This window comes from Echiichthys vipera (assembly GCF_963691815.1).
Source record: "Echiichthys vipera genome assembly, chromosome: 9".
NCBI lineage: Eukaryota > Metazoa > Chordata > Actinopteri > Perciformes > Trachinidae > Echiichthys > Echiichthys vipera.
This window is the reverse complement of record NC_139834.1, coordinates 14,659,317-14,673,960: the sequence shown is the minus strand read 5'-3', so window position 1 is coordinate 14,673,960 and position 14,644 is coordinate 14,659,317. Positions and strand designations below refer to the sequence as shown.

Below are 14,644 nucleotides of genomic sequence, written 5' to 3'. Positions count from 1 at the left end.
ATCTAAATGTAATTTAACCAACGTGATAACACAAATGAAGTGTAGGCTGTATGGGTGCTGGTGGTTAATTAAAATAGCCATATATGACCCTGGAAATGTAGAGTAAATACAGTATTGTAAACTAAAACAATTCACCACAATTGTTACAAAAAGGACTGATTATATAGAACATGCAAGAAATGCGCATACACGCTTTAGAGGCGTTGAAATACCTGCAGCAGGTCTGAAACTACTGAGAGTTTCTCCTGTAGCTAACAGGAGCTTAAAAACCTTGTAGAAGTCCAGTGCTGCGATGAACAGAAGCAGGCCAGGTTTGGGGCTGCCGTGCCTGAACTCTTCGCTGCCGTGCCTGAACTCTTTGCTGCTGATGCTGATGCTGCTGATGCAAGGAGCCAGAGTTGGAGGCTGGCAGAACAGGCTGAATGCAGATAGGATCTCTGTGGGGGGGGCGTGAATGTGTGATCGGAGACTAAAATCATTACAGTACGCCTTGTCACTGTGTCCTTGGGTCTTCCGCTGCACTGGCGCTTATGCTTTCCTCTACTTTCCCTCTCTGCCTTTTTCTTCTGTGTCCCTTTATCTCCACAATTCTCCACTATCTATTTCTCTAACACACTATTGCTCGTAACATTTTAAAATGCTTCCTAAAGGTGAGAATCTGTCAAAATCCCTGCAACATTTTAATCATGCACTTATTTAAAAGTCAGTGATGCTGCAATTACTGATAATGCAACAAAGTATTACACAGATGCACCTTATTGGACCAATGTGTGTGTATTGATTTATAAATCAGATTGTCAATACATTATTAGGATTCACTTTTTTCCCACGTGGTTCAATATTAATTTATTGCCTTTCGAGATTTATCATAAAGGAGGCGTCGATAGAATTTGCGCCTCTCTTGTGAAATAGTTCACAGGTTTTTACATTAAACAGAAAAGATTGTTTGGTTATTTGTTTGATTTCTCTGGAGATCTCTTTTAGGCTCTCACTCTTTGAGTTGTGAGATCCCAGATGAGTGTCAACATGTGATTTCTGAAGTCACAATATGATCACAGTTGTTTTTGTTATTTTTGGTTATTATCATAACTGTAAATATAGGCCTCTTTCTCGTGGTTCACCCCAGCTGCACTCATGCCCCCAGGCTGCTGTGGCTGTCCAGAGAGTGAGTGAGAGAGAAAGAGAGAGAGAGAGAGGGAGAAAGGGAGGGATAATGTCAACTAGACTCGCCTTCCTTGGGTCTCATTGGTGGATTCTCTGCCTAGCAGTTTTGTCCTTGAGAATGTGCAGACACGGGGCAGATAATGTTCTGACACCAGAAACTCTAGACCAGGACCAGATCAACACTTACTCCCTTCTGCTGCTTCTTCTACTTCTCTGCTTCTATTGTCATACTGTCTCGGACATGCAGATAGAAGAACGACAGTGTTTGTTGATACTTTCTGTATCAAAATCACAAATTCCTACTCTAATAACAACTGCACCGTCATTTGCAAATCTAACAGAAAGCTCTGAACTTGATATTTTGTGCGCATATTTGCATGCAGAAATGATTACAGGGGACTCCTGGAAGCGTGTTGACACATGGCAATCATAAATTCCATTAATGTTAACCATAAAAAATATCACACCCGCAGGCGCGCACAAGGGATTATTTTTGAAGCTGAGGTCTGGCTCCGCGCATCATCACGCGACAGAGACTTTTTTTAAGACTCAAATTGTGTACCAACCAAGTCGGATTGAACCCTTTGGTGTATTCAAAGCCATGCACCCCGAAACCCCCAAATTATATTAAGCCTTAATGTAAATCTGGGGGTTTTATTTCTTCTCCGATATGTTGCAAGGTCAAAGATCTCATTTTACCGTGCGCTCTTGTGACGGCGGGATTTCTGCAGAAGTCAGCATGCCAGCAGAGGCCAGCAGCATGTATAGGAATCTCCCTGCAGCGCCACATAAACGGCCAGACCCGGTGATCTAATCACAGTAGGGCAGTGGGCTTTGATCCAAAAGTATTCACATCATTCTCAAGTCTGAAAATAAAATAAAGACCAAGGGCAAAGGACATGCACACAATTTAGCAAGTAAGTTCTTAAAATATATATTTTTTTCTGGCAGAAAGTGAGTGTGTTCTGACGCCATATCCCTGCAGTGTGTGGTATTATTTATTAGGCTACTGGTAATATGCTGTTAATATGACCCGGTCTGCGCCTAACTTTATCATCTTTTCCTATGGCGGGAGAAAAAAAAGTCTGAGAGGTAATGATTGCCATTTCAATGACTTTAATAAGCAAAATAGGAAACCATTTCTTCCAAAAACAACCAAACATAAGACAAAACAGAAACCAGCCTGAATGGAACAGTTCAAATTTAAGTGTTTAACTATTATTTATATAAACAGGATTGAAAATTGATCCCCATCATCGCAAAGTACATGGAATAGATGAAAACAAAACAACAACCCGCTGCTGCAGTTTCAGTTCGATTTCAACACAGTTGAATCAGTAACAACCAAAGATTGTTAAATGCATGACTTTTCAACAATAGTTTTAAATGCAAGCACCATGCGTATTCGATATGATCTGACAGTTTGTTAATTTAAATCATTAAAATAAAAACTTTTAACTATGCATCTGGCCAGCAGAACCAGAATCATCAAATAATAATAAAACAGACATAAAACGTGTTACGTAACATAAACATTGTTTTCATTTTGAGAATTTGCACAACCTGAATCCCCTTTTTTACTGACCGGCAGAAAAAAAATCAGGAAAACATGGAACATCAATAGTAAAACTTTGTATTAAAATGCTCGCGCTATCTACATTAACTCCACATAAAACCCCTGACAGTTGTTTCTACATATTGTTAAAAATATAAATCATTAGCCTAATATTAGGCCCAGTGATAATATGCTACAGGTGGCAGCCAATCGGAATGAGAGGATTTGTTTAGGTTTGATGTGGCTTGTTAAAGAGTTAATAGAAAGGCAGAACCGCACTTTTCTGAATTATTGGCACAAAAGCCACGTTTATTTACAACGACAGGGGGCATTAACCCACATTGTGTGTGCTCAACAGTATGTAGAAAACGTGTAACCTCGCCTTCATGCGCATATTCTGTGCAATCTGGGTCCAATAATATTGTGGCCACATGTTAGTCTCCTGCAGCCTCACAGGACATGAGTCCAAATATCACTCAAAAACTTTGCAGGTAGGCCTGTGTTGAATAATATCACAATATAGTATCATAGTATGTCTTCCTGGAGGGAGGTCTGCACAAACTTCAAAATGAAAACTTGCAAATCATCATCCAAAAGTGCACTTGACACACAAAGTTTGTTGTATTTAAATGCAACAGAAATAAATGCACTCCTCTCTCAATCAATACCCCACATGATAAAAAAATCATAACAAATAAGTGAAATTAAAACACAACACAAAGAAAGAAGTTCAAACCAGCCTCCTCAATCTTGTTGTGCAGTTTTGCGTTGCATAATATTTACAAGCCCAAAGAAACCCCACACCATATGATACTGCACCGGCAGTCCTGCTGTTCTGTCCCCGCTGCATTTCTCTAACCCCCCAAAAACTATGGAGAAGCGCAGATCAACAACATGCTCTTAATATACACGAGAAGATGAAAGTACAAAATAGAAATTATTACCGTACATGTCCAGCATGCAGGATTAATATTTAATGCAGATTTTTTGTTTCAATATATATTCGAATATAACCAAGCAGGCAATAAATCAATGAGATGTTGCATAAAATGCCCCCCCGTGACGGGTTAGTAGACAGAAGTTAAATTTGCATAAAGTGGAGTCTTGCTTTTGGAGATTTTCTCAGATTACGGGCCCACTTGTCGAATGTGAGTCTCGTGTGTGTTGCAGGCTGCGAGGCTAGGCCTGCTTGTTGTTTCATAACAATGTCATCATTTTGGAGAACAAAATTACAAGACAACGGCCTCGGCGCCATCTCACACTACTTACAGAGGATTCCAAAAGCTGTAGCCTCAGAGGAAGAAAAGAAAAGTTCATCAGCCGATCCTCTTCTTTGAAGAAGAAAAAAAGTCTCTTCACTACAAGCAACTAATCTACAAAGATGCTGCGACTGATCAGACACTCTACTTTTGCTCTTTGTATCTCAGCTGACACGTGGATGGAGAGATGATTATATATGAGAATACTATTTGATGGATTATTCTTCTAATATGAATATAATTGTTACCATTAGTATAATCATAAACAGTATGGGAGGCGTGGATTATTATTGTTTTGTTCATCAGCCAGTCAGTCATTTTGTGGAGAAAGGAAAGGTCGGGGTGGAGGGGAAAGTTTGTTGTGAGGGGGGTTCACAAGAAAAGGCTGTGACAACTCACATGAAAAACTCTGGTGATGAAGGGTTGTCACTGGTTGAGCCAGCCTCGCGGAACCCGTTATTGGCCCCTGATCCCGTCAGTTTCTCACACTTGAGTTTGTAGGCGTCCCTCTCCCTCGCCAGCCGGCCGATCTCCGCCTTCAGCTGCTCCACCTGGTTAATCAGCTGCGTCTTCTCGTTCTCCAGCACATGCTTCTGCTGCACCCGCTTATACCGGCAGGACTGTGCGTAGCCCCGATTCTTCAGGGTCCTCCGCTTCTGCTTGAGGCGGATGACCTCGTCCTTGGTGAAGCCCCGTAGGTGTCTGTTGAGCTCCCTCACCGACATGGACACCAGCTGATCGTCAGAGAAACGGTCCTCCACGTTGAGTCCGCCCCCGGACCCGTGGTGCCCCGCCGACTGGCTCAGGTGGCCGTGCGGATGGTGGTGATGATGGTGGCGGTGGTGATGGAGCGACTGGTGGGAGTCTGGGGAGACCGGGGACGGGCTGTCGGGGTCCTGGCTGTGGTGATGGTGGTGCTGGCTGTGTGGGTGGTTGTGTCCGCCCGGGTGTCCGGACAGTTCATCGGCGTGGTGCGGGATGCCCCCAGCATATGGGTGATGATGCTGCTGGCCGTGGCCGTGGTGGTTGTGATGGTGATGCGGGCCCCTATAACCCTCGAAAGCTCCCTGCTGCTGCAGCTGCTGTTGGACATGCGGAGGCGGAGGGTGGCCGTGAGCTGTGGCTCCAATCAGGGCCTCCACTGCGTCCTCAGGGGTCAGGCTCAGCGTCTGCGGGTCTATCTGCTGGTGATACCCGCTGTTCGGCATCCAATACAGCTCCTCTAGGTGGCTTTTCTGCTCTGTGGGGCTGAAGCTGGGTGAAGAGGGCACCGAGCTGCAGGGTGTACTGATGGGGGTGGACGAAACAGAGCCTTGGGGTTGGAGACGGTTACACTGGCGCACCCCGTTGCGCTCGAGCCCGGCCAGGCCTTCCTTCTTCACGTCAAACTTCATCAGGTCAAAATCATTGACATATTCCAGAGCCAGAGGGCTGCTGGGTAGCTCCGGGCCCATGCTCAGCTCTGCACTCATGCTGCTGCTGCGACTCTTTTGCAGATAAGCAAAGGTACTTGCGAGCGTTGCAAAAACTGACTTCTTAACCAGCGTCTCTTCTCTCCTTTCTTGTTTCATACAATAGTTCGTTTGGCTCCTCCAAAGGCTGTGCACAGACTTGCTGTAGCATGAAACACCGTGTGCCCGGTGGAAAAAAAAAGAAAATGAAAAAAAAAGTAGTGGAGGAAAACTTTCACACTAATGCTCTGCACACGGTTTGCGTCATAAAGCCTACTTCGGCTGGAATAATCTGGCAGTGAGACCAGGCGAGAGGTAGAAAGCAACGCGTTTCAGTGCAAAAGTAAAACCTCAGTCCCTTCAGTAGAAGTGTATTCACAAAAACAAGATAAATAATAATAATAAAGGAAATACCACGTATGTTCGCTGATACGGGCACCAGTCCTCGTTGCGACTTCTTGGTTGTAAGTCCTTTTTTCTCCAGGAAAATAATAGGAGCAAGTAAGCAGAGTAAATAGGGCGTCTGATTTTCGCTGAGAAGCCGCTTTTCCAGCTCTGCACCGCAGAGATTCAAAGGCTCGCCTCTCTCACTCTCTCCCACTCTGGTGTATCCAGCAGACTGCGCTTGGAGCCAGCCAGCGCTTTATCCTTATAGCGCACCGTGACGTCGAGCTGAAAGCGCTCAGCTCTCCAATGGGAACGGGACTCTGCGCAGAAATAGAGGAAGAGAAGGAGGAGGAAAACAGAGGAGAGGAGGGCACACAATACAGTCTTGACAGCTACAGACAGTCAGCTGACCGACTTCCCTAAGCAGAAGGTGGGAGGAAAGTGGAGGAGAGGGAGAAAAATGCCTATACTTCGTGGACACGACTCCAGTGTAAAGCGGTGCTCCTTGTCTTTAATTGTGACAGTTTCAGATCTCAATGAGAGTAATGTGAGTGATTTACAAGCCACAGTGCTCTGAAGTCACTGAGGATTATCTAATAGCTTTTTATAGCACAAAAAAGAAGAATTTACCACAACAGAACGTTCGATATTAAACCCCAGTTTACATAAATGAGTATGGAAAATCCTAGCATTCTGCAGATAACATTGTTCCAGTTGTTTCCATGTTCACCTTGACTTGTATCATTGTCCAGAAAAAAAACTGTCTAACTATCTAAAAGAAACAAAGACAGTGCACATGAATCCTTTAGTTTCGCAACAATGTCACTTGGAATGAGATAGCTTTACGCAACTTGATTTGAAATGCCCTTATTTGAGTTTAATTTTTAAAGTGACTTTTTACACCTAATATATGTTGCATAAGCTTTCACAAGTTTACATGCGATTTCACAATCAATCATATTGCCAGAAGATACAAGTCGAGATGATAGGTCACACATTAACAGTGTTTAAAGGTTACATATGGAACTATCTTACACCACCCTTAATGTTGAAAATGACAAACTCATCTGGCTTGCAGTCAGATTTTAACGTTTAATATGATGATGCATACAATGGAGATCAATAATACAACACAGTTAGTGTAACTCATATTTCTGTGATCCTGCACTGAACTTCATAGATGTTTTCAATCATTTTAGCTATGATACTGTGTGTATTCGTATAACCCCGTGCTATAATCATTACGGGTTAAGTGTATTTTTTCTGGTGAAAGTAAGTTGACTTTGTTCAAAGCCTGTTATTACTCCCCGAGTCCCACATCAGGCTCCTCTTGGCTCGGACACTTTGTTTTACACCGTGCAGCACCACAACAGGGGACTCACCAGAAAACAGGCTCAAGGCTGCCCCTGCGTGGGCAACACATGAACCAGTCGAGATGCTGCTAACAGATTTCCTTTTGAATTTGCGCTTGGGTTCTTTTTTTATTTATCTCCTCGCTAATTGCTCGTTTTAAAGGTCACACCCTTTGAACATCCCTCCAATTATGACTGACAACAATCAATCTTTGTCATTTTCCTCTTATAAACACTCACTGTCATGTTTAATCGTCTCGCTGACACTGTCTAAAAGGTAGTTTGGCCAAAATAGGATCAGATCCTCCAGGATCATTGATTTGGTCTGTATTTTTAATTGGCCGCCAAAAAAAGAAGTGGAGTGAGCAAATGTCTCGCTTCCCTGCAAAAAGAAACTGCTTGTAAATGAGTCAATTTGAAGGATCGATTGGATTATCATTTCGTTTCCACCTCATATCCACGGTTGAGTACAGCCGCGACCAGAGCGTATTGATCAGGCTGGATGTAAGAGGAGGCTGCCAAAGATGAGATCCGATAATGAAGGGCTTATTTGTTTGCTTTAAATTCTTAATCAGTCTGAGTTGTGCAGCAGGGATGAACTCTGAATCCAGTCATAAATCATGACCCCACACTCACTAAGTTTAGATTTTTATTTCAAACGCAATTCAAGTTATAGTTTGGGTCATTTAGGTACATCTTAGCTTAGATAAAAGTCTGATCTTAATTGCTATAGGCCTACACAGGTGAAGCTTACAAAAATGAAAGATAAAATATATTCAATGGAAAACTTACACACTGTCACTGTACATTTAAAAGAGGATATCAACATTTCCATGAAGCATTAATGAGAACCTCTACAGAAACAAATGATTATCACTTACCTATTTGTCATCGTTTATCGTTGTTGTTATTATTATAGTTATCATAATAATAATAATAATTATTATTATCTAAAGTCTAATATTATCATATTTTACGCGCCTTCATCACTATTTTTGAACCAAAAGTACATTATCATAATTGGTTATTTTAATTCAAGGCTAATTAAAGTGCCCTTTGGATTGCATTTCTTCTTCGTGTGATTTTTAGCTTTCATCGAGAGAGAGAGAGAGAGAATTATCTTTTATCCTGAACCTTTCTAAGCCTATTTAGACACTCCCTGCCTTTTGTCTTTCAGCCTCAGAGCATCAACCCATACTGATGCACTCAGGAAACAAATTCAAGCCAATTTATTTTTGGTGCACAGTCAAAAACATGCAGGTAGCGTTCAAGTTACAGTCATCCTCATTTTTTCATGCCCTCTAACTGCAGGCGAGCCTCTCAATTCTCAGCTTAAACTTCAAAAGCGCCCTGAGCGAGTCGTGCCGTGCCGAGCCGAGCTGCTCTAAAACCCCTTCCCAGCGAGGCCGGCCCGACGGCAGCCCCATTAGGTCGTAATGCTCTCTAATATAGCCCGAGTCCACCGTCTAATAGATCCAGGCAGGCCTGCCGGCGGCTCTCCCCCTTCGGTGATAACGGGCTGTAATGGAGAGACGAGATGTAAAAAAGCGTCCATGTCAGCAGCATATCGGTGGTTAATGATCTATTAAGTGATCCGTGTGCTTATGGACAGCGAAAAAAAAGTGTTGATGCTTGCTTATTCGCCTCTAATGAGAGTCCCATCCTACGGATTTTAGGAATGAATAACAGAAATAAAATCACCTTTAAAATGATACATTTAACAGTTGACGCATGGAGGCTGCAGTGGCTGCAGAGCTTCCCACAGCTCACATCTCACACCTGCAACAGGCCCACTGGTTTCACACAGGAGGCCCATGGTGTTGTCGATATAGGAAAAGACACCATTGCCCTCACAAATATGGATTTGTATTCTGCTCCAGGACCTAGTCATGCATGTGCACCTGCTGTCCGTAAACCGGGAAGCATTGCCAAGACCGCTTGGATCTGTGTGAGCTCACGCTTCGTCTGTATGGGAGGATGAAGTGACTATAAGGAATACTTTTTTACAGTCAGAATCAGACTCTCTTTCACTCTGAGGTAAACAGTTGGTTTTATTTGCTCGTATTTTGGTCGTTTGGCGTGCGTAATGATTAACTCTAATGGTCCCCCCGACCGTTCCTGGAAATGTTGCAGAACAAAACGGAAGGTAGCGGAGTTGGAAGGCCCATGACAGGGAGAGTGAGGGATGGAGATGGAGAGACGGGGCTTTCGGAAATGCAGCTTTGATGAGCTTTGAGCAGGAGGGAAGAAAAGAGACGCGCAGAGCTCGTGCAGCCTCTGCTCTAAAGTTTTACCCGTAACCGCTCTACACAGGAAACTGATTTTTAAATGGCTTATGAGTTTTCACTTGGAGAATTAATAAATGCAAATGCCATTGTCAACTTTCAGCCTTTTCTCGCACTACAATATACTGCTGCATTATGCTGTCTGTTGTTGGGGTAAATTCGGGAATCTGTAGAAGAACGTCCCGTTTGGCAATCATGGCAATTTGCCATAATTCATAATTGTCCTTGCGCAAATTCGTGTTCAGTTTTGTACGGACGTTTTAAAGCTACAACTTAAAATGCATTTTATCACTTCAACTGTGTGACCTGTTTCCCCACCATGAATCTCAGCGTGTAAACAGGTGTTTGCATGAATTAACTCTGTGTTTTGGCATATAAAACATGTCAGAAAGAAAATTACTTAGGTGACTGGACAAGTTTGAAGAAGCCTATATGTGTTTCTAAAATCTTTATATGTTTCCCCTTTTGCATCACTAATCTAATATCCTCAGTTTACAGCTACTCTGGCATTCTTGTTTACTCCAGACTGATCGATTATTTCAGTGAAAACATGTATTATTAAGACGTGTCGTCTGTGTAAACAGGCAGAGGCCAGGCAGTGAAGAGGGCTAACATGCATCAGGGATAATCGACTGAGTCTTTCAGGGAAACAACAAGAGGTGAGATAAGTGCAAAATCTGGCAATCTCATTAATATGAAAACGTATCGATTTAACAGTGAACATCAATTGTTTACCTTTAAAGAAAATCACGCCGCAAGCGGTCTGCCCCGTGCATAGGCCTATTTTTGACAGACATAATTCTTCACCGGTGTTATCACAGCAGTCACACGCTCACTGTTCACCCGGTGAGAGGGTAGTTGTGTTTGCAGGGAAAATTAGATCTTATTTCTTGTGACAGGGCGCCTCTGGTGGCGCATTTACTCACTGCTAATAGTTTGATGCGTATCATCAATGACATGCTGTCTTTTTCAAAAACTAACCCAATGCAGACGGCTCCAACTTCAGAACTCAAGTTATTTTGTCTTTTAAACGAGAGGATATACAAATATGATGGTGAGGCCAAGGCATAATTGTAGGCCTTTTCTGAGATTAGATGTCTCTGATCGACATGTTGTAAATATAACAACAAATAAATGTCAGTATGCACTGTACTGGCTTGATACCAGAATAAAAAGAACAATAAATCTACCTTTTGCTGTGGTAATTTCATTAATGTAAATTGCAATGCTATGTACAATAGATTGGCTTCTTTCCAGTTGGTTAGTCTTTGCTGGTGCTTATGCATAACATTGGGTCTTATCATAAACTGGAGCTATGCAACCACAGAATGTAGGCGACACCGCAAGGAGTGCAGGCATAACATAATTAAAGCCCATACTCTCTGGTCATAACCACAATTTACATCTGTATTTTCTAAGCAACAACTGGCTACTATAACTCTAAGGAAACATACAAGTAACTAAATTGTTATGATGTATTGAATACATAATTATAATATCTAGTCATGATGAGCACCTGTTTCTTGTAACAAAAATAATTGACACATGCCTCATGTTGCCCATTAAATAGTCTTTTTCTTTATTGTATTATTTTGCTTTCCACATAATCCGCGACCTCTCTGAAACTCTTAACATGTCAGTGTTGAGGAGCAGCATTTGTTGTTAATGGCCTTCCCTAATTGTCTGCATATGGAGCTGTCAGAACATATCTCTGGCTTATATTAAACTTCCAGTTCATATAATATTCTGGAAAATACACGTCATGTATAATAGAGTATATACAGCACTACTGTGTTATTAAGCTAAGAGTAAAGACCGGTTTAATAAGCCCCAAATGGCTCTGTGTAATATCTGAGAAGACTTTTTTTCCCGTCAAGGGTGTAATGTTTTTGTACGTATGATAGGAGTTTGTACAAGACATGTTCCCTAACTGTTCACCAGAGAGCACCGCTGGCTGAACCTAGCTCAGTGTTATGCCAGTGTAAGGAGTTAGGTGGATGGGTGGGTGCTGCAGCAGGCAGTTTTTGGGATAAGACACTGTTTTTTCTTTAGACATTGTCTCTACCTCAGAGTCCTCCCCTCCCCTCACCTTTCCTCTTCTCTCCTCTCCTCTCCTCTCCTCTTCTCTTCTCTCCTCTCCTCTCCTCTCCTCTCCTCTCCTCTCCTCCTTACCCCTCCTTTCACCTATTTTGTCTCTGCTCGTGTTTATCTCCACTCAGGAAGATCAGGATGCTCCGACCCAGCAGGGTCCCTGCATGTCATAATCTCCGGACCTGTCATTCACCATGGATGAGAAGACGTTGCTTTTATCAAACATCTCTACTCTCCACTCTTGCGTATCCCCTTTCATTCATCTCTTTCCTCCTCTGTCCACCCTCCCTCACTGGATGACCTCCTTGCCTCCTGGCTCTCTCACCCCTCTCCTCTGCCCCTGGCCCTGCCCACCCTGGGTCATTTATCATGGGCCAGGAGGGGAGCCCCTGGGCCTGCAGGCCCCTGTCAGCCCCTGCAATCGCCTCTTTGTGGCTTCTAGCAAACAAGTGTCGGATCAGCAAAAGTCTATTAAAGCCTGGTGGGCCTTTCTCAGCCAATTGGGTTCGGGTCACTGAGCTGCTCTCCTTGCTGCTCCAAGAGCTCTTTGTGTCGCCGCCGTTCGCTGACACAGATCCCCACAAGATTAATGATTTTGAGCAGCCATTTGGGTCTCATTCGCAGGGTCCTTCTCTCTTTCTTTCTCTTTGCTCCTTTCCCACTTTTATCCACTCATTCTGTCCTCTTTTTTTCTTCAGCCTATTTCTTCTTCTACTCTCCCTCCTGATTTCTCGCTTTTCACTCTCTGGTTTACTCCTCCCTTTCATTGCTACCCCAATCAATGTTGACTGTTTGTGTCGTCACTTTGTAAGGTCATTATCCATACAAGTGTGACTGCCACTAATGGTAGTCCCATATTTTTATAATAAGTGTCCCTGTATTATAGATTTGATGTGACAAGGATATACGTTGCAGTTACTAAATATGTTATTTCAGTTGTTTGTTTCAGAGTGATATGCTCGTGACTGATGAATCCAGAGGAGGTTAAGAAATTTGAGCATTACAGTACAATCCTGGAAGGCTTCCCCGCAGTGTGCCTCAAGAGGCTCAGAGTAATTTGAAATCTTCGAGCCACTTCCACAACTTCCATGTTGCCATGTTCTCAGTGTTGTTTCCAGTAATTACTGCAGGTTAAGTGCACGTCCCGGAGCCCAGTGGAGCCCAGCTCTATCCCTCACCTGGGACATGACTCAGCACAGTTCAGGTCATCCGGCCATTTCCCTGACCACTGGACCACACCCCGACCTACTCTAAACCCACAGGACAAGCACTGTTTATGAAGGACTCGTGTTCACTTACATCACGTAATGTAATGGTTGTTTTACTTTACAGGCTGATTTTTTTTTTTCAGAAACGTAGCCTCACACTGACCCATTTAACCATTTGAAGTCCTTAAACACATTTTTCCCCTTTATTCTAAAATTGAGCAGTCTTTCTTACAGGTTAAAATGAGTTGTTTGGTCTTTAAGGTTAAATAATGTTCACTCAGACAGTTTATTCTCAAGTTGAATCATATCATATCAAGTCAATGCCATTTAAAAAGATCTCTAAATACACATCCTCTGTCCCTATATATTATATTATATTTTCCACTCATTTCTTATGCCTGTCATGACATGAACATTAAAGGAAAGGTTCACATTTTTCAAGTCTGTCTTTAAACTATTCTGGTTGCTTTCTGTATTTGCCATGAAGAGATCCATTCCTAAAAAAATAAATTTAAGTGATGGGTGACAAAATCCACTGCCCTCATTCTGTGCAAAAATGCATTCATGAGTTCAGGTGACGATAATATGAGGCTTCAAACATAGTGAAAATCTTTCAAGGTTTCTCTCACTTAAGTACCAAATCACCTCTTTGTTTTACTATCCCTCTATGGCAGAAACATTGTCTGGGGGAAGAAAAAAAGGGGAGATTTTTTTACTGAACTGACAGGAACTTTGGGACATACCCACTGAGTTCTGTAATTCATTTTTTTCCACAAAAAGAGGGCTGGAGATTTTGTTTCCCATCACTTATATTGGAGTCATGATAGAAAGGGATGTTGTCGCAGCCAGTATGGACAGGCAGAATGATTTCATCAATAATTTTACTGTTTACATAGACATGTGAGTAAAGTTTTGAGATAAACTTTTCTCAGACCCCCTGAAAACCCCTGTATTTCGCACCCAGCTCACAATTATACTATATATAGGTAGAAAGAGTGGCTATAGTGCCGTTACAGTCACTGATAATACAGAGATGCAGAGACCAAAGATGCAGAAGACCAGGAAACGGTGACCAACCAGAGCAAACTGGTCTTTTTCGGTGCTGAAACAGAGCATTTCAGACAGAGGGTGAATACAGGGGCATTCAGACAGACAGTATGAGAAAAATACTATGTTTTTTAAACAGTGAAGCATGTAAACATGTTCCGGGCGAAACCAAAAATACTTATGACATTAAGTATGAACCTGATAATAAGTATGATATGGGGCCTTTAACATAACGAAAATCTAGACTATTAATGATTGGTCGTGCCCTTAAAAAGGCCCCAACCTTTGATCTTTATTAAAGCTTAACTATCTACAGTAGATATTTCATATTCTACTTTGTCATCAATGTTACATGCTTACAGGATCTGTTTCATCACTGGAATATTGTTTTATGGTGGCGCAGCAGTGAAAGAAACTATGTGTGAAAATCTAATATCCCCCCTATGTTGTGTTAGTGAAGCTGTCAGTGAGGCTGCTGATCGGTCAGCGTCTGTTTCACAAAAAACCCTTCCGTGTGTTTACAGCGTGTCTGTTTTAGGACTGAATAGATGAACCCAGCCTGCTGCCATGTCCATCCACCTGCCCTGCTTCCTGTCTGATTAATCTTCTGTGTGTGTGTGTGTGTGTGTGTGTGTGTGTGTGTGTGTGTGTGTGTGTGAGTGTGTGTGTGTGTGAGTGTCTGCGTGCATGTGTGTTTGTTTGTATATGCGCCTGTGTGTAAATGGTTATAGATGGGGCGACACCACCACACTGGCAGACTGAATCATTACTCACAAAGATAGGGAGAGACCCAGGGCCGAGGAACCCCTAACATCCTCCTCCTTCCTACACAGGCAAACACACAT

General features: G+C 42.6%; 1 protein-coding gene across 1 annotated transcript; it reads right to left on the bottom strand.

The window, feature by feature from the left end:
- Positions 1-2,263: 2,263 nt before the first annotated feature.
- On the bottom strand, positions 2,264-6,039 carry mafba (MAF bZIP transcription factor Ba). The gene has a single exon (XM_083920205.1). It carries the CDS (start codon positions 5,547-5,549, stop codon positions 4,374-4,376), a length of 1,176 nt encoding a protein of 391 aa, XP_083776331.1. The 5' UTR covers positions 5,550-6,039; the 3' UTR covers positions 2,264-4,373.
- Positions 6,040-14,644: the final 8,605 nt, after the last annotated feature.

Excerpts from the sequence above, each read along its gene's own strand:
- mafba (XM_083920205.1), bottom strand. The coding sequence starts at position 5,549 with ATGAAACAAGAAAGGAGAGAAGAGACGCTGGTTAAGAAGTCAGTTTTT.